This window comes from Syngnathus typhle, linkage group LG8 (assembly GCF_033458585.1).
Source record: "Syngnathus typhle isolate RoL2023-S1 ecotype Sweden linkage group LG8, RoL_Styp_1.0, whole genome shotgun sequence".
Classification (NCBI taxonomy): domain Eukaryota; kingdom Metazoa; phylum Chordata; class Actinopteri; order Syngnathiformes; family Syngnathidae; genus Syngnathus; species Syngnathus typhle.
The window spans coordinates 6,691,736-6,712,835 of record NC_083745.1 but is presented as its reverse complement, the minus strand read 5'-3'; the positions used below and the strand labels follow the sequence as shown (position 1 = coordinate 6,712,835).

The following is a 21,100-nucleotide window of genomic DNA, read 5'->3' as shown; positions in this document are numbered from 1 at the left end:
GCTTTTTCAAAGCAGCTGTAATAGAGAGGGTGCACACTTCCATGCCACGTCTGATTATGCCATCATTACACTGCCTTCTAGCTACTCAAAGACCAGCTAAATTACTTCAAGACCTAACAATACAATCAAACTCCCTTCTGTCCCTATTTGCTGAACCTAAGCACAAAACGACATGGAAGGTCTGAATCAATCCTTGTGGATGTATGCAGATTGTGATTTTTTGCTCCTACCTAACATTACCTTGGTCATGCAAAGTAAATCTTGTAATTTAATGAGTGCATGAACATTTTAAATAATCAGCAGGAAGGGGAAACACACATTAAAAAAAATAGTGAGCTATTACCACTCTTTTTGTGTTATGTTTTGTCTGGAATGTAAAACCGGTCGGCATTTATCCAGTGTTTCTATCTACGGTCATTTACTGGTTTGATGGCAGGTTGAGGCGCTCATGGTTGCGATGTGGTTTTTCATGTCTGTACTGTATTTCTTTTTTTTTTACTGTGAAGGGAGGAAGAAAGTAGTTAGCAGTTAGTGGCAGCACACTAGCACTCCTTTTAAAAGCCCCCCACACACCCCATTAACTGGCTTAATGAGAACGTAATCAGGCACATTCCCATACCTGCTTTTTGTCCTTTTCACTCCTTGAATGAAATTAAAAGTGTGGCGGCAAGGTCACTTATCGCGCAATCGAGTCGAGAGATGTCGAAAATAAACACCGTTTGCACATTGTTGAATAGGCACACTGTGTGCAGCCCTTTTAAAAGTGTCAGCAGTTTTGCTTAGCATGACATTCACTGAACATTTAATTTGATTGTTTTCTCAACCGTTATTTTAATCGTTGTTCACAAGACACAGATAAATGTTTGATTGCGTAAAGGTCACACCCAAGTCAGACCCTCCAAAAATACAGTCCAACGACAGATTGATTGTAGCGATGGGCCGGTGAAATGAGAGCAGTTGAGAAAAAGCAGCAACAGAAAGATTTTGAGCCAAGGTTGCACTGCTTTGGAAATAGTCGAGCGTTTTTGTTGAAAGATTTCCATCCGTCGCTTTCAAGTTATTTTGTGGAATCCAAGTATTCAACATGCAGTCAGACAGCTGCGGCAAAAGCTCACAAAGACACCTGCGGAATATTTTTTGCTCTATTGAAAAACTGGTTCTTTCCTCACATTTGTTGTTTTAAGAAGAATATTTTTGACCCTGTTTAGGCTGATTCTATAGCAGCTATTTTTTTGGGGGGGGGTGGGCAGAAAACGCAAGCAGATACAAATAGTGAAGTTCGGTGAGTGTAAGATCAATCCATCTATTATTTGAACGTCTGTGTCAACCACAACTGGCAACCAGGCGTGAAGGCAAAGATTGTGAAATCATAAGAATTTGAAAGATGCCATTGTATGCTTTGGCATGGAATGCATATGTCAATGTAGTTGTTTCATTTACGATGTTTTCCTTTAAACCTTGCATATACTCTGCTATACGTGGCCACAGACTCCCACACCGCAGTACCAGATGCCCTGAGGCTTTTCTCCGGAGAAGTCTTACCCATTTGTCTTCTTCGCTGTCCGAAATAACTCATTCGCCCTGCGCAACCTCAAATAATGATGCGCTCCGATCGTCAAGTTCACACGACCTTTGTGTCTCGAGCCCACGAGGGTTTCAGCATGAACCGTTTGTTTGTGGGCGTATGATTGCAACTACCTTTTTGACAACACTGTTGACTGTTAAAAGTGAGCCGGATTGTCCATGTTGACGATTATAAAAATTTAAAAAATAAAATAAAAAGATAGACGCATGCATGTTTGTCGTTGCTTAGGAAACTTCATCACGACTGTGGCTCCGGCTTATTCACTTTGACGTTAATTGCTTTAGTACGTTAACTGACAGTTGGCTGGGTCTCTTCCAGACAGTGCCAACACGCAGCTCCGTAACTCGAGAAAGATGATGATGAGTGGCTGAAAGTAAACATAACCTACATTTTATAAATTCAGCCTGTAACGACAAATATTAAAACACACAAAACCAGCGTTTACCAACTTGACATATGCAGGAAACAAATGTATCGTTTTGTGATTGGTGGCATTGACGTCCCTGCACTTACGCAACAACGCTAAGCACGTTTTACCATGCTGAAGAGAATCACTGTTGCGAGCGCTATTTATGCAGCTTACCGAGATAGAGATCAGAGGTTAATGATGTGAATCAGACAGGAACCAGACATTACTTTTCAACATAAGGCTAATCTCTAGACCAGGCGCCTACAGCTATGTCTGATAGTGTTGCTAATTACACCAGGGATTCTTGCAAACAAGCTTATCAGTGCCAAACAATTGCATTGTTTGTCGTGCAGTCTTCACAAAGCCCAAAAATGACTCGGAGACTGAAATCCATATAGCAAAGGCACACCTTCAAACATACGTATGTGCGAGCCAATCATTAGGGCTACAATGGGAATGAACTGTGAGCAACGTCACCTACGGAGAGCCTGGCTACCTAATGAACTAAATGCCCACCCCAGGCTATGTTGTGCATTAACGTAAATCTATACCAGCTCTGGCACAGCCACACTCAGTTCACACACCTGTAATATAACGAAAATACTTTCAAGCATCCCCTTGTGTTTGCAAATTGACATCATCCCATTGCTCCATTCAAGGCCTGAAGGCTTAAACTGGAGCCAAATGGTCTACACATCATGCGAATAGTGACGAGCATTTGACAGTTTGCTTTGTGACATATAGACTGAATAGATTTGCACAAGTCGAGTGACGTCTGCAGGTTACGACCTCTGCTCCTGTTTCTTTTACCTGACCGCGTCTGCGCTTTGCTCCTGTTTAACCTCATTCTGAGACCTAAACAGCCTGAGGTTGTATTACAAAACAAACACATTAGAAACATTTCCTAGGATAAAAGATCTGAATGATGGAGAAACTAGCTATGTTTTTACATACATACACATACATAGAGACGGACTGTATAAATATAAATATATAGTATATGGTGCATTCTTGTGCACGGGCCCCTAAGTGGAAAGGACATGTTTTGGTCTTCACTAACAATGCCAGATTGCCTGTTAACTGTAAAATGTCTGTTTTGAGTGCTGGAGTACTGTATACATTTCGAAGCATTGCAACTTTAGATTAACCCGCTGACCATGGTGCCCCATATCCATCTTTGTGGTGAGCACTGTAATTGTGCCTTATTTTAGGTAGTTCATGTTTCCCCGAAAATCAACTTCTAAACTAATCAACAACGTCAAATCGCTCGCTTCCAAACTGAGTCAGCTAAGCCTTGGAAAAAAACAAAAACGAGTCAGAATGTGGCAACCACAGACTATGTAAAATACAGCATGCACCCCCACAGAAATGTTCTGCTTGCCATTTTAAGAATGTGTAAATGCAGAAGTCCTTCGAAGCCAAATTTAGTTGGAACTGTCAATGCGCGGAAGACTGCTGACTCCAAATCATGACCGCTGTGATTATTCTCCAAATGAAGACGGAGGACAAAAGGAGCAAGACTTTATAAGCAGAAGCGAGAGCGAGGACAATTGCTTTCTTGGCGCGCTAAACGGACTCTCATTTATAAAGCTACTTTCCACAACTGCTAATCCAATCAAACGGCACTAAAAGTGGGAGAGTAGTTGTCTTCAGCCAATCGTATTATAGCATGCTAATGGGATTAGGGATGTTTTACAGCGTGGATTGAATTTTACTACATGAGCACGTAAAGTTCTCGTCACAGCATCCTTGTCTTTTTGCTTCTTCACATTTCCCTTGCAACAATAACGTATCCTCAGGCATTGGAACGGTGATTTAATACCATTTCTTATTGTCAGCTGCTTGAGAAATTTTTATTACTCACCACATAGAGTGCCAGGTTAGGTCGACCAAAAGCTTTTTTCTCTTGTGAAGCTATTATGAGTTGTGTGTAAAAAAAAAAAAAAAAAGACAATGAAGTATTTTGTTCAATGATTCAGATTCTGGTTGCTAATGCTCCTTCCAAGGAAACACAGAGCCTTTTGAATATTTCGGAAAAGGTCCAATAAACAATGGTTACCTCCCCGCAAACAGAATTGCCCTTGGTGGAAATGACTCGTATGCCGATCTATTGATGATGATGGATGAAGTTGTGTAAAAGCCAAAACACATTTTTTAATGCCTGCTCACCTCATAAACTTGCATTACACAATATAACATCTATTTTCTCTTTTTATAAATCATACTATACCCAAGGACGACCTACTGATCATTTTTGGGACCGTCCTGGGAGCTCCTTGTCGCATGAAATCACTTTGTACTTTGCCATTGCAGGCCACAGCACACATGCACATTAAACTGGCAGGAGTCATTCGAGTCTCATGTGTCATCCAGATTTATAGATTGTGGAATTTGCGGTCACGCTTAAGCATCTTTCGTGGACGCCCGTAAGAAGTCTGTTTACTTCTGTCCGCACTGTGGGAGCCTCACGCGTGTGCATTAGTATGTTTGTCAAGAGCGGCCTTTTACAGTTTTGCGGTCCCGTGTGTGCCGGAAAGGGGACGGAGCCTTTTTGAAAGAGGTTAGCAAAGCATTTCAGCTGCAGATAAAAGGACTGTGCTAATTAAAACGATGGCTACTTTTCCTCTTATTATCCACACGCATGCCTCATTGCTATCCGACATTACATTCTGAACACACATGCATCCTAATGCCCAACGATTATGTTCTTTCAGGCAGCACTTTCCTTAATGAATCAGACTCAGTGACAACCTTTCACTGGGCAATGTCATGCAATTTGTTTGGTCTTTGTGTGCAGACTCAATGCGGGGAACCTAACACTCGTGAATGGGCAAAGCACAGCGATTAACCCAAGGCAGAGATGACACTCAATAATGGGGGCACTGTAAAATAATTCTCCATGCGTACTTGAGGTTTTGACATTCTGCCTCAGGAAAAAAAATCTATTCAAAAAGTGAAAGTGATTCACTCCCAACAATGCCAGACTGACATACTTTATAATAATATTTATGATCATATCTGAAACATAAGAAACACTGCAAACCTTTTTGGTTTACACTGAATGGGTCTGGCCCTTCAAAAAAAGAAAAAAAAAAAAGAAGCATTATCATGCTGACTAAACATGACTTTTTTGTAAGACATTTATGTATAATGTCTTTTTCATTCCTTCTTCTTTTCTCTTCAGGGATCTGAGCGAAAACCTTATTCAGTCCATCCCAAGAAAAGCTTTCCGAGGAGCTACAGACATCAAAAACCTGTGAGTGTGCTTCACTCCTGAACTTGATGTATGAATTTAGATGTAAAATGTGTCCTTTCCAATAACAACCTACAAAGTCTGTAAACATATGCTGTATTATTTCCATGTAATATTCTGTTGTTGTTTTTTTGGTTCTTTATCTTTACTCTATGACAATCTGAATTTTTCTAATAGTTGATGTGTGCATCACTTAGGCCAAATAAACATCTCCCCTCCCTTTTCCCATCTGAGATAATCACTGTCATTATCTCAGTTCAAACACGTACTTGTTCGTACATAAACATGACAAGTGAAAGCCCATTTTAACAAAGTTGCTAACCAAAACAGCAGCTCCTTCTGCGGCATTATTTTTTTTTCATTTTGCTCTGCGGTAACAGTAGCTAGTTGTTTCTACTCTACGTGTTAAGTGCCAAGTGTACAATTAGTGGTTAAGTAGACTAATGGCTACCTTGAATGCACAAAGATGCCTCATGAAGGCAGTGATTTAGTTATCCTCGAAGGTACGTGCAACATATTCACACATGACAATAGTAATGATAAACACACTCCAAGCCGCTCTCCTCCTCTGACCACTCTTTGGGATACTTGAGCTTAGATGAACACTATTGATTTACCGTAGTCCATCAGTGTGCTGTTTACTGTTTAGACGATAATGAGCAGTGTGCAAGGGGGGGAAGGAAGATTTTTGTGCGTTTCCTAACCAGCTCCCCTCTTTCTCTCGCAGTCAGCTAGATAAAAACCACATCGGCTGCATCGAGGACGGCGCCTTCAGAGCCTTGCGAAGCTTGGAAGTGCTGTGAGTATCTTTTTCCAGTGTAATATTAAAGCACTTGGTTAAATGAAGACATTGTTTCACCACCGCTAATAACCAGAACTAATGTACACACATAATTATAGTGGCCCTGGCCTCAAAGCATTCCCCCGGGTGTGCCTCTTGAGGGGGCCTGGATCGTGAGGGCCCAACCGCCATTAACTCATTGTTCTTCACATTTGACAGCAAAATTCCCCTCTATCACATAAACACCCCCCGGACCCCTCCTGACTGCACTCGCTTACATCCCGGGGTCAGCTTGTCATTTTGACAAGAGGGATCCCACCATCAAATATTCCCTCCTGGACCGATTGCTGTTTTGATGCCATATTTATTACGGAAAAAGAACTAATCAGACACATACATAGTATTTGAAAGCCTTTTGTTTGAGCCCTCCCTCTGAAACAAAAGAGACTCCAGTACAGATTGGGCCACGAGGGCTTCAACAGCCTTGTTATTTTTATCGTAAAAGACTTCTTTTTTCTCTCTTTTTTTAGGGGGGGTGGGGAAACCAAAAAAGCCATTAAAGGCTGCTTTCATGGTGTGGATGGATTGCAGATGTAGTGATAGGTTGTCATAATGGTGTAAGTGGGGCTTGGGGGTTGTTTGTATAGGTTTTTATGGAGGGGGGGAGGGGACAGGTTGCGTTAGAAAATGGGGGTTGGGGGGTGATATACGGTAAAGGGTTATTAAGCTGACTGAAATGACCTGATTCACTGGCTGCAGCTGATGCTCAGGGTCCGCGCGTGAATTGGACTCCGCGTATGGTTGATTGGGAGTCTGACGCGTGCGTATTTGCATGCGTGCCCGTGGGTGTGCATAGGAGGCTTTCCCCATCTGTGTGGAATGAGGTGTTATATTCACAGCGGGGTGCCACCACGGGACAGAATAGATCTGAAACCACAGCGAAAAAACGCTTTGTGAAGAATATGTTGAGCGTTGACCATTTTTTGCCCCTGCTCTTTTGTTCTTCACAGAACCCTGAACAACAACAACATCAGCAGCATCCCCGTTTCCAGCTTTAACCACATGCCCAAACTGCGAACCTTGTGAGTGACACCTACTGTGTTTGCTGTTTGGAATAACACAGTAAATTGCCTCCGTAGAAGAGAGAGTGCTGAATTATATAGGGTCTTTTGTTCCAGACAGTGTTGGGGGGGCCCGGCAAAACCGCAAAGAACCGCAACGGGGTCTGTAGCAAAGCCAGGAGCCATTATCCCCCCGCATCTAAACACAACAACTGGCCCTTATAGACGCAACGCAAATAGCCCCTGGAGCCTGTTGTGTATTGCGCAATCATGTGATTACTAAATACAGAATTAGGTACAAATGAAAACAATCCTGGCAGATGAAACTCCGAGCCATGTCTTGCGGTATCCTTCCAAGCTTCTTTGCTCCCAGTGGTGTTACATTTTATAGCTTTTACTATTTTTGTGTATTGTCAGCATCTGTGCACATGGAAACACGCTCCAAACACCAGCGACAACTATTTTCAAAAAAACGCAGTATTCCAGGAATGCCATGTTTGGAGTGTCGGGTTTGGAAGGCTCTTCTCCCTCATTCAGAATGCCGCATTTACAATCATTCATGTAGCGTATTATTTAGTGAGTTTGGCTGCGACGGTTGCTTGTAATGAGCTCGAGGGCAGAACAGACACGTTTGTGCTATTTACGTCTTCACTCGCTGTCAAATTGACTGGCAAGGAGAAGATCTTCAAATAGCTTAGTTTCTAACTATTCCTGTTTGTTTTACAGCCGTCTCCACTCCAATAATCTCAACTGTGACTGTCATCTGGCCTGGCTTGCCCAGTGGCTCCGACAGCGGCCTACCATTGGTCTGTTCACTCAGTGCACGGCACCGCCCGAGCTCAAAGGTCTCAATGTGGCCGAGGTTCAGAAACACGAATTCAGCTGTTCGGGTAAGATCGCCACGTGTGACATACACCACAAACATTTTGTTTTGTTAAAATGAGTTTTTTGTTGAAATCTAAGTTTCACAATCATTTTCAGTCATTTCATTCATTCAATATTCTTTATTTTTGCTTGCGGCAAGATCATTGTGGAGTTGCTCCTTTTCTAACACAACAAAAAGTTTATCATATCAGGACAGTGCAAAAAGCCGAATGAGAACCTTTGCTCCCCCTCAAGGCCATCTCACTACAACACCAGCTGTGATGGTTGGTTGTTAAATGTGTGTTTGTGGGTGTGTGCCCCCCCCCCTCCATCTCTCTCGGTCACTCTCCATGGGTTGTGATTTTTATGCGGCCATAGAGCGTGACAACGCGGACCATTAACTCTTCCTCGCCCAGGGAAAGTGACTCAAAGCGTGGGAGTGGAACTCTCGAAGATATGAAAAGCGAGGTGGGACTGTCCGAACCCAAGATAAGGCGGCAGAAAGTTTAGGCTGAGGTTCATGGGAAGCTGCAGTTCCCAATCCTGACATGATTAGTTGCCCATGAGTTTCACGATTCCCACCCTCCAGAAAAAAAAAACAGGATGAGCGTACATGAACGCAGCATATACGTTAAAGTCAAGCAATTATACAAACACACGTGCATGAACGATTGACCACAAGTTGAACTCCCTGTGAAGGACTCATTAGGCGACTTGCTTGCTGCCATTCACGCACACACTTACACACCACATATTTTTTGTATTTTCATATGTGTGTGTTGTGTGTGTATGGGCTGTGACCAGGCCAGGCCACCTGCGGGGGATTTGGGGCAGGGTGGCGCTGAGTTGAGGAGAAAGGAGGGTGCAGAAGCAAAGTAAAAGACTGAATAATCGGGGAGAACGTGTTTTTGGTTTGGCTGCGCCATTCCGAAATGTCGTCATTCCTCTTCAGCTGGAAAAGCGTTCCGGCGTTGTGAATTTTCAGTGTGTAATGAGTGACAATTTTACTACTTCACACTCATCATTCCAGTTGTCTTTTGAAGTGTCAAATCTGTGTCTCATTTTCAGTTTTAAAAAAACGTTCTTGCCATCAAAGCAAACAATCAATCAAAACAAAATCTGTTTTCAGCTCCACCTGCACATTCTTTTTATAAAAAAAAGTGATAAAAAAAAAACAACTGTAAAACGAGCACTGCACAACTTCAACTTTCTCAATCTGTCGCAAAGTCATCACGGTTGTACCAACGGTGAAAATACAGTTGAATATTATGTGGGACAATGGTGGGCTCTTTGACAAGAAGATAATGGCTTTTCCATAAGAAACAATAATCAAATTGATTGTCCATTTTAGAGTGCAGGGGGAGTGTAATACAACACATAAATTTAGAAATATAAATACAAAATGTGAGAACTCAAAGTGAATTTTCGTACAAGACGTGGCGCGTAGCCAGTTAAAATATTATATTTTGGATGATGAGAGGAGTGAGTTTAAATGCAAGCAACCATGCAAATGGCAGAGCGCGTGTGTGCAGATAACACAAGGGAGACGGAATTGGAATACGGTGGCCGTGAAAAAGCTGGAATGGGAAAAACAGATCTTGTATGAGCGCACGATTACATCAAAAAGCCTCGCTTCAATTCTACCTGTCAGGGAGCTGTCATCGTTCACGCTGCTCCAGCTGCGCTATGCACTCTCCCTGATCCCAGGCCTGTCAAACGTGGCATGTTCCATCAGATGGGAGCTCGTCTCCGTCCTACACCTGATCCCAGATCTGTCAAGGAGATCACACGGCCTCAGATCAGGCTGGCTTTTGCAGCCGTGTCAACAACACAGTTTTTCTTGTCCTGTTTACCTCACTCTCCGGCCTGACATTGGCAAAAATATTAGGAACATGGCATTATAAATGGCCCACACTCTTGATTTCATCAATTGAAGCACTGTAAACTACAGCGGGCTCACTCCAATGGTTTCAAGTTCATAATTGGATGCCTCACACCATCTTGAAAACTCCAGTTGAGTATATTTTTAATGCTATCCATCTACAGTGGAGAGCTAGCGCCATGTGTATAACTTCCACTATCTGAGCGATGGTGAGGTGCTGAAATATTAATCGTTTGAAACCCAGATTAGTAATGCTGTGTAAATGAGCCCATTTAAAAGTCTGTTTTATTAATTTTATCTGGGTTAGATTTACACACATCTACTGACACGCAGTCGTGGCAGCGATGGAGGCGCCCGCTCTTCATGGCTTCACTGTCAGCTTAGTTGAACAGGTACCAGGAGACAGCGTGATGGCTTGATGTGCTCTGTATGCAAATTGAAAAGTTGAAGTGTTAAATAAAAGAGAGCACGTTAGGGAGCTGGGCTGGTGCTGAATACGCACCTACTCCATCCGCCAGGGAGCACCGACTCCGAAGAAACATTTGAGGAGAGATCAACGCGTACTATCGGAGGCCTTCCGTCATCAGCGCAATTGTATTATTCATGTCTTTTTTCTCGCTCACGACACGCGACGCCTTCCCTTTGACAGATAACCCAGTTTCTTGTTCATTGATTCTCAAGGATGTACAAGTTTAGCATAACGTCAAGTTCATTTCTTGTTCTCAATGTCAAAGCTTGCCTGGAAAGGGATCATCAGTGTTCATTTGTTATTTAGCTCCCAGGGTGCACAGTGACAAGAATGGCTTCACTATATATTCTCTATAGTTGGCTTTCCCTTCCTACATCTTCATCCTTATGTATTAACCAATTGTTTTGTTTCCAGGCTACCAGGATTCATCCAGTCCACAACCCTGCAACACAGGGGGCGGATCTTGTCCCGCTATGTGTACGTGCAGCAACAATATTGTGGACTGCAGAGGGAAGGGTCTGACTGACATCCCAGCCAACCTGCCGGACAGCATGGCCGAAATGTAAGCACCACCAAATTAATGAGATATGCTTGGACCTTCCAAATATGCCAGGCTAGATAATTTAATTTTGGGGTATTTTCCGGGAATTCTTTTTTTGACATTTCCCCACATACATAACATCTCAGATTTCATCCAAATCCAGAGGAAACGCTCAGGTCCAAATTTCCATTAACTGACTTTGCTGAAAAGTATTTAATTTAAGCCAGTTTGACATTTACAGCAATGCCAATTTGTTGTTTTTTTTGTGCCCAAACTTAACCAACCAAAACACCATAGGTCCATTTTGGAAAGGTCATGGTCACCGTCATTGCCTACAGTCTGTACCACAGTCTCAGTCAAAGCTTGTGGTGTAAACAGTCCAGTGAGAAAAACGAAAAAGTGACAGAAATAAATATAGAATCCTGCATTATCTTTCCTGAATTAATCATGTGCACCCCAGAAAAGTGAAGTTGTTTATATTATTCCTTGGGAGTTTTGCTCTTGACTTGAGCAAAGTGATGGATTCTAGCGTGAAGAAAGCCACAAAATGTGCACCAAAGCATAGCGCTGCAGGGTATTCGTTGCCATGTGCACAATTCAAACGTGCATGCGCTTCCATAAACATGCCTGCGTATACACTTACAAACTTGAAATGATTTAAAACATGCATGTACGCATGTCCCCCCCAGTGCTGGAAAGTTATGCGTCCATTTACACTTGGACAAGTCGTCTCGTAGCATAGGCGGAGACGGCGAGCTCTTATCAACTCAGATGGCTGCGAAGCGCACGCAAACACTAGTGTCAACATCTGTCTGCGCATTAACTATTTTCAGTCCCCCGGCTATCAGGGTGGCTGTAATTCCCAGGAATGCTTGAAAGGATTTAACTTTTCAAGGTAGTGATTTTGCTCTTGATGGTGGGGGTTAATGCCTCTTTGTAAAAGCCTCATGAAAAACAGTGATTTATGAACAGAGGGGAAGCCGACATTCGCGATGCGAAGGCGACACACCAAGTTTCTAGGTCTCCTGGTCCCTATGGGGTCTGTTTATAAATACCCGGCAAGCATGGAAGCCCCCAACCACCCTGACCCATTTCTAGTCCACTGATGTGCTGGATTTCCTAATTTGGATCCGCTGTTCACACTCGAATGACCACCCACAAAGTCGTCTTCTGGCATAACTTTTCATTGTTTGACTTCTCCCTTTTGTTTAGGTTTTGCCAGCCTGTTGCAACACTCTGACAATGGAAAGTTTCCTTGTGTGAGCAAGCTGCACTAATATTGCTTACAATTCCTTAATTACATCCAATGTAGGTCTTGTGAATTTATGTTTACATTGGTAATTTATGTTAATATTTTGTGGTTTTTCATAACATTGATTAGAGTGTATGAACTCTCTGTAATCACTGGATGGTGTGTTGTGGGGGCCCACATTTTTGTATGCCCTCTAACGGGCTTTTGGACCTCTTGAAATATGATCAAAAGTCTTGAATTTAATTGAAGTGGCCTTTGAAGGAGCTCCTGAAACATCTTAAATTTGACATTCGTAAGCCAGTGATTCCTGATAAAGGAAAGCGGAGACATTCGTTTTCCCATTCACTGTAGCGTTGTCAGCAAGACATTTTAAAAGGTCCCCCTGCCCTTCACATCTAATTGCTCCTAAAGTACAACCCCACCAATAAACTCTGATTCATCTTTTACAAGACCGTGGAGAAAAACGCTCCTATATCATCCGTATTCCATCATTCCCAAGGAAGCCTTACCTTTTGGGCTATCCTCTTCTCCGTCTCCATTGAACTTTCCAGTTGGCCAAATCACCGGAGAACCAGATAGGTTTGAAGAACGAGAGAAAATAAAGGGGAAGGGTCGGCTGTGATTGGTGGCTTGGTAATTTTCTGCAGCCGGTTTCATCTGTGCTTGAACTTCATTATAAAATCAGTTTCAATTACAGGAGGGCTTACTGCTGTGTATTGAGGCTAACATGATGCCTTGCTAATGAGATACTCATATATACACACATTCATTATGTATGAAAAAAATGAAGAGAAAAAAAATCAACAAACCTATGCCCCTCCCCCCGTTAATGAATGCCGGTGTTTATAGCTATCATGACTTTCAAACTCAGAAAGAAAATGCTGTACCTAACCCCCCTGCCCCGTTAATGAAAGCCATGCTTGGACTTTAATGAAAAGGATCAAAATCATTGATTGTGTTGACACTAGCTTGCAGACCGACACGCATACAAGCACTCAGGCTGACAGATTGGATGGGAAGCATTGATTGAAGGCTGCACTGAGGGATTCAGATGCTGCAACTCCTCTGTTGATTGGGGGATTTAGTCACTTGCACGTATTTATTCGTAAGGAGCGACCCAAAAAAAAGAGAAATACTCGAGCCACACTTGGTGACTGTGTCAGAGCAGCGAGACGAGCTTGTTGCTAAGAAAAAGCACAAAAGCCACATTGGCCCAGCGCTCGGTCGCTTTGTGAGGGCGAAGGAACCGCAGCGCCGTCACTTTGCGGCAAAATCACAGACACATCGGGACAAGCAGACTAAAACAGACCGCAAGAGCACGGCCACCGCAGGAATCTGTGGTCTGGAATCGCAAGAATGTCCATTCCAAAAATGTCAATTGCGCCGCTAGTTCGCCCCATATGTGGAGGATGAACGCCTTGCTCCGAGGGGGGGCAGACTCCAGATTGAACATTTTCTGAAGTTGTGCAGCAGCGGTTTATGTTTCGCAAAAACATGCGGCCCATAAACATAGCAACGCAGAGCCTCAAAGGCATGTGATAAATCATAAATGTCTGTAATTGAATGATTAAATCGTGTGGAAATGTTCTCGCTCTAAGAGCAAGCCCTTTATTTTAAGAGGTTGCGGTTACAACTATCATCAATAATTTGCAGGTTTTAAATGATCCCCGGTTCCTTATGATGACAAATAGCTTCTAATGATCTTCGCTACCCTCGCGCCCATAGCGCTGGCCTCACGTATCCTGTTGTGTAGTGGCCTCGCTGGGTGGACAACCAGACAGAACCCCAGCTGGCTCCGTCCGGGCCCCACTAAGCCTTGTTAAGGAGACTTTTAAAAGCTGTCAACTGACCTGCAGATAAACAGCCCTCTGCCAGCCACACCAAGGGGAATTGCCCCGGGACCAACTTAAGTAGCGGCTTGGACATGCACGCCCTCACTAATGGCCTCTGGTGCTGTTTGCTCCCCTGCGACCATCTGACACTGATTAGGCCTTGAAATGACCCAATGTTTTCATTGTCTGCGTGGCGAAATCTCAACCGACTTTACTTAAAATGGCTCGTGTTTCACCTTCCTAGGATCATTATTGTTTTCAGGATTTTCATACAAGATCATAAATGCTGGAAAGTCTTTCATCAAGAAGAAATATGACTGTAATTGGAAGGGCCTCACAGATCTCGTTCCGAGGCACACTCGTTTGTACAGTTTATTGGGTTTCAGGATGTTATGAATCCAACATGCCTGATCCTATTACAGCTGGAGGATAGATCTCCTCCAATAGAATCGGACCAATTCCGCAAAATGGAGGACGCAAGTCACATGACTTGAATCGGGTCAAACTTTAGTCACCGATTTTAGGATTTGGGACTCGATGATGCTGTCTGATCAAGTAACGACTCGTCTTGCTTGAACTTTAGTGGTGACGTAAATTGCTTTTTTTTTTTTTTACCCTGGCAACTGCTTGAAACTCGAATGTTAAAGCTTGAGACTTACATTACGACTTATTCCCATTTCTCATAGAATTCAGAGGTGAACTAGCAAAACACCGAAAGTCGATGTGCTGTGGTGAATTTATGTAATTTTATTTCATTAAGTGATTGCACGAAATAAAATCATCTGGATCCGGATAAATTTTTTGAGCAGACGTGCAAACTCGTATCAAGCAATCAAAACATATCTGGATCCAGATGATTTTATTTTGTGCAACCGCTCAACATTTTTTTGGACAATTTTCTGTGAAGTCTATTTTTGGTTGAGCAGTTGTATTTTCATTTCTCTCTAGACGTCTGGAGCAGAATGGGATCAAGACAATTCCTCCAGGAGCTTTCTCTCCCTACAAGAAACTGCGCAGGATGTAAGTACACCAACACGACATGCTCGCACTCATTTAAGACTGACACCAAGAGCCTCTCTGTCCACTGCCAACGAAACACGAATCGTTTATTTTGTCTGCTCACTGAGAACATTCACAGAGTTAGGGCGGTGTGCAGCAGGCGCTCAGATGCTACTCAGTCATAATAACAGCTCTCATCTTTCCAATGCTGTTCGCTGGTATTCCCCTGGCAAGTGCCACTCGGGCCCCGTGTGGCGAGTGTTGCGCCTGCCTGGGCAAAACATAAACTGTGGCCGGTCAGGAACGACGAAGGCTGAGGCTTGGCTGTCGGGTGGGCGTGCGGGAGCGAGAACAGTGACAGGCCGGTAGTTGAGCTGTCCCGTCAGTCAGCCGCAGTCCGTAACGCCAGCGGGCCTGAGCGGCATAGCTGCAAGTGAAGCGGAGAAGAGCGGAAGGTCAGGGAGTTTCTAAACGCAGCTTGAAGGCTGCTTCTGTTTAAACATCCAGCCGTTTCTTTTCTAAGGCCGGCAGCCACTGGAGCAGGAGAAAAACCTTTGGTCGCTCTTTGTTCTGGTGCAAAAACAAGTACTGTATTCAGAAAACTCGTGTTGTAGTTAAACTAAAAGACTGCAAACGACAGCCATTATAATGAATCAATATTTACATGCAGGTTTTTAACTAGTGGAGTAAAATCACTCTGCTCCTTTTTCACTGTGGTTTTTGTTTGCACTTCCTGATACACTAACTTTAGGGAGAAAATAGAGAAGCTGAATCATTTTGACTTTATACAATCAGAAAATTCAGGGTCTTCCATGAGGTCTTCCGAATGAGACACAACCGGCTGCTGAGTCTGCATTTAGCATCAACTATGCTTTGCGGTATGTCTATGTTGACCCTCCGCGTCTGCGTTGATTCAGCTGGCCGCGTGCCCTCGATGGACTACCTCAGTTCACACACGGTTTAGACAGCACCTATATATCATATGTTGCAACCTTCATGGGATATCATCTGCAGATGTCTTTGTTATGTCTCTCCGAGGATGTGGATAAAATATGGAGAGGTGATTTATACAAGTTAAATATAGGCTTATAGTGCATATACAATATATACTGACGGTGTTTCTATGCTGCTGTATTTATGGCGTTATACCTCTTTTTGACCTCGTGGATCTTCATATCCAAGAGACTAACACACAGTGGTGTCTGAGTTTACAGACACACACCAGAGCAGATGTTGGCTCCTCTGCTGTATTGAAATTTTCAAGCCCAGGGCAACTAGATGAATGGCAACTTATTTAACAGTGCCCCCCTTCAACCGCAACAAATATGAACATGCTACCACATGATGATTTTCATTTTCTCTCTCTCTGGTTCCATTGAGTGCTGCATTCACAGACACACATAGGATTAGTGGTTATCCTGTGGGAAGAAGCCTGTGGATCCTATTAACAACTGTAATGTACATGTTTAATAACTCTGCAGTTTGATGGACCACAAACAGTAATACATGGGCCACCCCCCCTCTCCTCATCCCCCCATATAAGAACTTAGTACTTAGTTTTCATCATGAATAGTCCAAGCCTGTTTGCTGGCTCACGAGCTCGCTGGTGGCTAGAATCATGTCGAGCTTTTCCACACCATGTATTCATTGTTACTTGTGTTACAGACTTTGTAACATGCATGATTTGATTGACAATTGATTAATAATATCTGCCATTGCCGCATAAAACAAAACGTGTCAGTTACTGTAATTCTGTTGCTTTTGTAAAACCTTACTCCCAACAAAGGCCAGAAATAATACAAGTAAATGTGGAAAGAAAATGCAGGGATTTTTTTTTCTTTTCTCAAATATGCGCAAAAGTTCTGGCATTACATTTATGAGCTCCTCATTTGAAGCGCCAGGTGTTACTTGACAAGTGTAACTCCGAGATGAGTGTGCTGTCAAACCACACCAACAATCCAAGTGACTGACTGATGTTCTTTATCAACAGAGACCTGAGCAACAACCAGATCTCGGAAATCGCTCCAGACGCCTTCCAGGGTCTGCGCTCCCTCAACTCACTGTAAGTGCTGCTTCCAGAGACGGTGTTTGTGCATGTGCGTCCGCATAAATTTTCATCTGGCTTGTCAGTTTTCCACATTTAAATCATGCCTGTGTTGTGATCTCCCAGCGTGTTGTATGGAAATAAGATCACCGACCTGCCCAAGGGTGTCTTTGATGGCCTCTATGCCCTGCAACTGCTGTAAGAACAAGCACACACACACCTATTAGGCAGACTCCCACTCAGGGAAGAAGTCCTAACCTTTGAGTAAACCTTGTACCTATGCGTCGTTCTCCAGCTGGAATGCATAATGAATGAAAAAATAAATAAAATCTGACAAGCCCGATTCCCTCCTCAACTCTCTTCTCTTTTTTCCCCATCTTTGTCTCACAGTTTGCTGAACGCCAATAAGATTCACTGCATCCGTGCCAACACCTTCCAGGACCTGCAGAACCTCTCGCTGCTGTCGCTCTATGACAACAAGATCCAAATCTTGACCAAGGGCACCTTCGCGTCACTGCGAGCTATACAAACCCTGTGAGTGAAAACATATAAAAGCTCACATAGAATGTTTTCGCTCTGGAGGTTTTGGAATAGCACGGAATGGAATGATGTGTTAGAAAGTAGGGTAAATCTGTCCATACTCCAGTAAAAACTTTCGAACCAAAACTCAAACTGTTTTTATCTTCTCGCTGCAGCCACCTGGCCCAGAATCCATTCATCTGCGACTGTAACTTGAAGTGGCTGGCCGACTACCTGCGCTCCAACCCCATCGAGACCAGCGGCGCCCGCTGCGCCAGCCCCCGTCGGCTGGCCAACAAACGCATTGGACAAATCAAAAGCAAGAAATTCCGTTGCTCCGGTAGGCTGACGGTCTCCAAGTGCCTCTCCCTTTTTTGGGATCTAAATATTATTTCATCTGCCAGCATACTGCTGCAGTCATACTTGTGTCTTATCATTTGTTCTGTTTGTATTTTCTTGTACCTGCTTACTTTACTCATTGTCATCTGCAGCGAGATCTCATATTCAGTTGTCACATACATTGTGTCATATATAAGCTCCGTATTATATATGACTGTCGAAGCATACTGGGTCCCAGCTATGCTTTCCGAGCACCCACTGACATCAGCCCCTTTGTCTTTTCTCCATCACAGCCAAGGAGCAGTACTTCATCCCAGGTGAGTTCATGGCTACCATTGTCGTCTTCCTTGCTTTGACTGTTCATTCTCCACTTTTTTTTTTCTTTTTCAAAAACAACCCCAAAAGGTAACTTTTTATAATGTTGCCTTGTTAGTGCAATATATTTTTAATATTAAGCAAAAGACAACATTTTGTTATGTGGCCTTTAGACACTAACGGGTGCACATGAATCATCTTTGTGTGAAATGTGAGACTTTTTTTTCGATGCAACCAGAAGGTAAAGAGACTGCCTCGCTATGAGCTCACTGTAAAGTCTCTCAATAAGGAAGGGAATGTGCGTCCTCTCTGACGGTAAATGCGAAAGATAATTAAGCCCATTGGGGGACCGTGCTTCCTATGAGCGGATTTTTCCCGACCTCTTAGCAAGGGGACTTCCAAGCAAATATCTTGCAAGATCAATGATTCATTGTGATTCATCGTCTTGACTTGCTCGTGTGTAAATTAAAATGTGTTTGGGTGTCCTAAGTTGCAATAACTCTGGGTTAGAGACCAATTGTGATGCACAATGTAGAATTAAGCTAAATTTCCAGCAGATATAATTCAAAATAAAATAATACGTGGACTAAAGTACCAGGACACACTTTCTTTTGCTGTAAAGCTGTCAGGTTCCCTCATATCTTAAATCTTCATCTTTCCTAGACATTTTGGACCGTCCCATGCTGCCACTGCTGCTGGAAAAGTTAGGCAAAGAACCTTTTCATTTCCAGCATGACTGGAAAAGTTCTGCAATAACATGGTCCAATGAGTTTGATGTGGACAAACCTCAAAGACCTAAAGACTGTAAACTAGGCCTTCTCAACAAAACGCATGACCGATAATTCCCAGACATTCCAGAACTTCCTTGAGAAACGACCGTGTGTCCCAATACTTTTGTCTACATAGAATCCAGCAGCAGTTAATTAAAGAGCTCTTCAATGATGAGTCATTTTGTGCCGTTTTCAAAGGGAAACATCTCAGATGATGTGTTTGGTCCTCTCCGGGTTCCATGCAGTAAAAGTGTGGCCACCATGTACTTATCGATACTAATGATGATGACTCACAAATCTCCCTCGGGGACTGCTTGGCGTCATCGCGATCAAAGCTTAGAGCACGCTCGACCTTTCATTGCTTCCTCTCCGGCAGGAAATGTTCCTGTTGTCTGGCCGAGGGAAAGTTCCTTAATGATCTGTTTTACTGTGTCCAAAGGAAGTTATTTCTGCGAATGCAATCCACTCACCAATCTCTAATAAAGTCAACAATGAGGCTTTGCGGTTACGCAATGGTTTCGGATGACGTCCCGTTATTTGGCCACATTCTTGTTGCTCGACTTTTCGATTCCCCTCTTGCTTCTTCCTTGAGGTTTTCCTGCTTGCGAGTGTGGTCTGGGTGGCCCTCGTTGTCCCGGTGACGTAATGCGCAAACTTCACAGAGGCAGAGAGGTGCACCGCTGTGAAGCATGCAAGAGGGGAAAGGGACAGAAAATGTTATTCTAACAGAAAACACTAGGCTGTTCCCTCTAAATGGAACATATGCACACACACACACGGAGACACACACTTTTCTAAGTGGCTCCCGGAGCTGTTGCATTATTGAGCAGTCCCGATGTATCTGGCAGCGCACTTTTTGGCACGTAACATCTATTCATAGACAGAGAGAAAGTGCAGGGAAACGTCTCGCAATCCCCTGTCAACCTGTCTCATCCATGAACGTCTTCTAGCAGGACCAGAGGTGACAAAAGTACTCACAGTTCTGACCTTTGATTGGGACCAATGTCTCGCCACACCTCTCATCGCTCATCCGTCTCCACCTGACTTTCCGAGTCCTCTTGGGTACTCTGCTCCACTGAAGCTGACTGTCTCGATCCTCTTTGCCGTCCTTATCTCCGTCGACTGTTCCTTTTCGGCCCACTGCTCACCTCTCTAAAATACCCCCCCCCCCCTCCCATTCATGAACGGCAGAAGCGCTTCAGCAGCAGGCACTTAAGTTCAACAGCAAGTTAGGGACAAACTGCAGAAATGGCGGGGATGCGTGACTCGTGGTGTGGGAGATTTCATGTGCGGATGTATCGTGAAAGGGGCTGCGTGACGACTTGTGTTTCCTTCCTGCCGTCAGGTGCCGAGGATGCCCGACTGAATAACGCCTGCAACAGCGATCCGGTGTGTCCTCCCAAGTGCCGCTGCGAGTCTAATGTGGTGGACTGCTCCAACCTGAAGCTCACCAAGATCCCTGAGCACATCCCGTCATCCACCACTGAGCTGTAAGTGGCGTGTTTAAAATAAATGGCGACTAAGGGGGGGTCACTTTATCATATTTTTTGGACTATAAGGCACACTTAAAATTCTTTAATTTCTTACTAAATTGATTGCGTTTTATAATCATCGGCACCTTATGTATCATTCAATAAATTTCAATAAAAAAGTCAATATAAATTTAAAATTAAAAGAAATTTTGTCTTTGCTCCCACTTGACCAATTAAAACCAAACAAAGAAAATGTATCAAAAAAGGTACATCTTGTTTTATTTTGTATTTAAATTGTGGTATTACAAAAATACAAATATGTGTCTGTATATGTAAAAACATTTTCTATGACATTTCAATCCTTGTGTCCAGGCGCCTCAACAACAATGACATCACCACTCTGGAGGCCACCGGCATGTTCAAGAGCCTTACCCAGCTCAAGAAAATGTAAGTCTATAATTTAACGTTGAGATTTCTATCCTCACTTCAACGTTTTTCCTAATCTTCTGTTTGCTCTCTACAGCAACCTGAGCAATAACAAAATCACAGAGATTGAAGACGGCGCTTTCGAAGGCGCCTCGTCCGTCAACGAGCTTCACCTCACAGCCAATCAGATTGACACGGTCCGGAGTGAGATGTTCCGTGGCCTGGAAGGGCTGCGCATGCTGTAAGTCACGTATGACTTTAAGCACATTTAAACTTATTTAAACAAA

At 43.4% G+C, this 21,100-nt stretch overlaps 1 protein-coding gene across 1 annotated transcript in view; it reads left to right on the top strand.

The window, feature by feature from the left end:
* Positions 1–21,100, top strand: part of slit1a (slit homolog 1a (Drosophila)) — a 68,101-nt gene that overhangs the window by 33,683 nt on the left and 13,318 nt on the right. The window contains exons 5-18 of the mRNA XM_061285705.1: positions 5,179–5,250; positions 5,975–6,046; positions 7,039–7,110; positions 7,816–7,979; positions 10,719–10,866; positions 14,878–14,949; positions 16,919–16,990; positions 17,099–17,170; positions 17,363–17,506; positions 17,668–17,831; positions 18,124–18,147; positions 20,261–20,405; positions 20,760–20,834; positions 20,911–21,054. Of these exons, the coding sequence (XP_061141689.1) occupies positions 5,179–5,250; positions 5,975–6,046; positions 7,039–7,110; positions 7,816–7,979; positions 10,719–10,866; positions 14,878–14,949; positions 16,919–16,990; positions 17,099–17,170; positions 17,363–17,506; positions 17,668–17,831; positions 18,124–18,147; positions 20,261–20,405; positions 20,760–20,834; positions 20,911–21,054 (1,440 nt within the window). The remainder of the gene's footprint in view (positions 1–5,178; positions 5,251–5,974; positions 6,047–7,038; positions 7,111–7,815; positions 7,980–10,718; positions 10,867–14,877; positions 14,950–16,918; positions 16,991–17,098; positions 17,171–17,362; positions 17,507–17,667; positions 17,832–18,123; positions 18,148–20,260; positions 20,406–20,759; positions 20,835–20,910; positions 21,055–21,100) is intronic.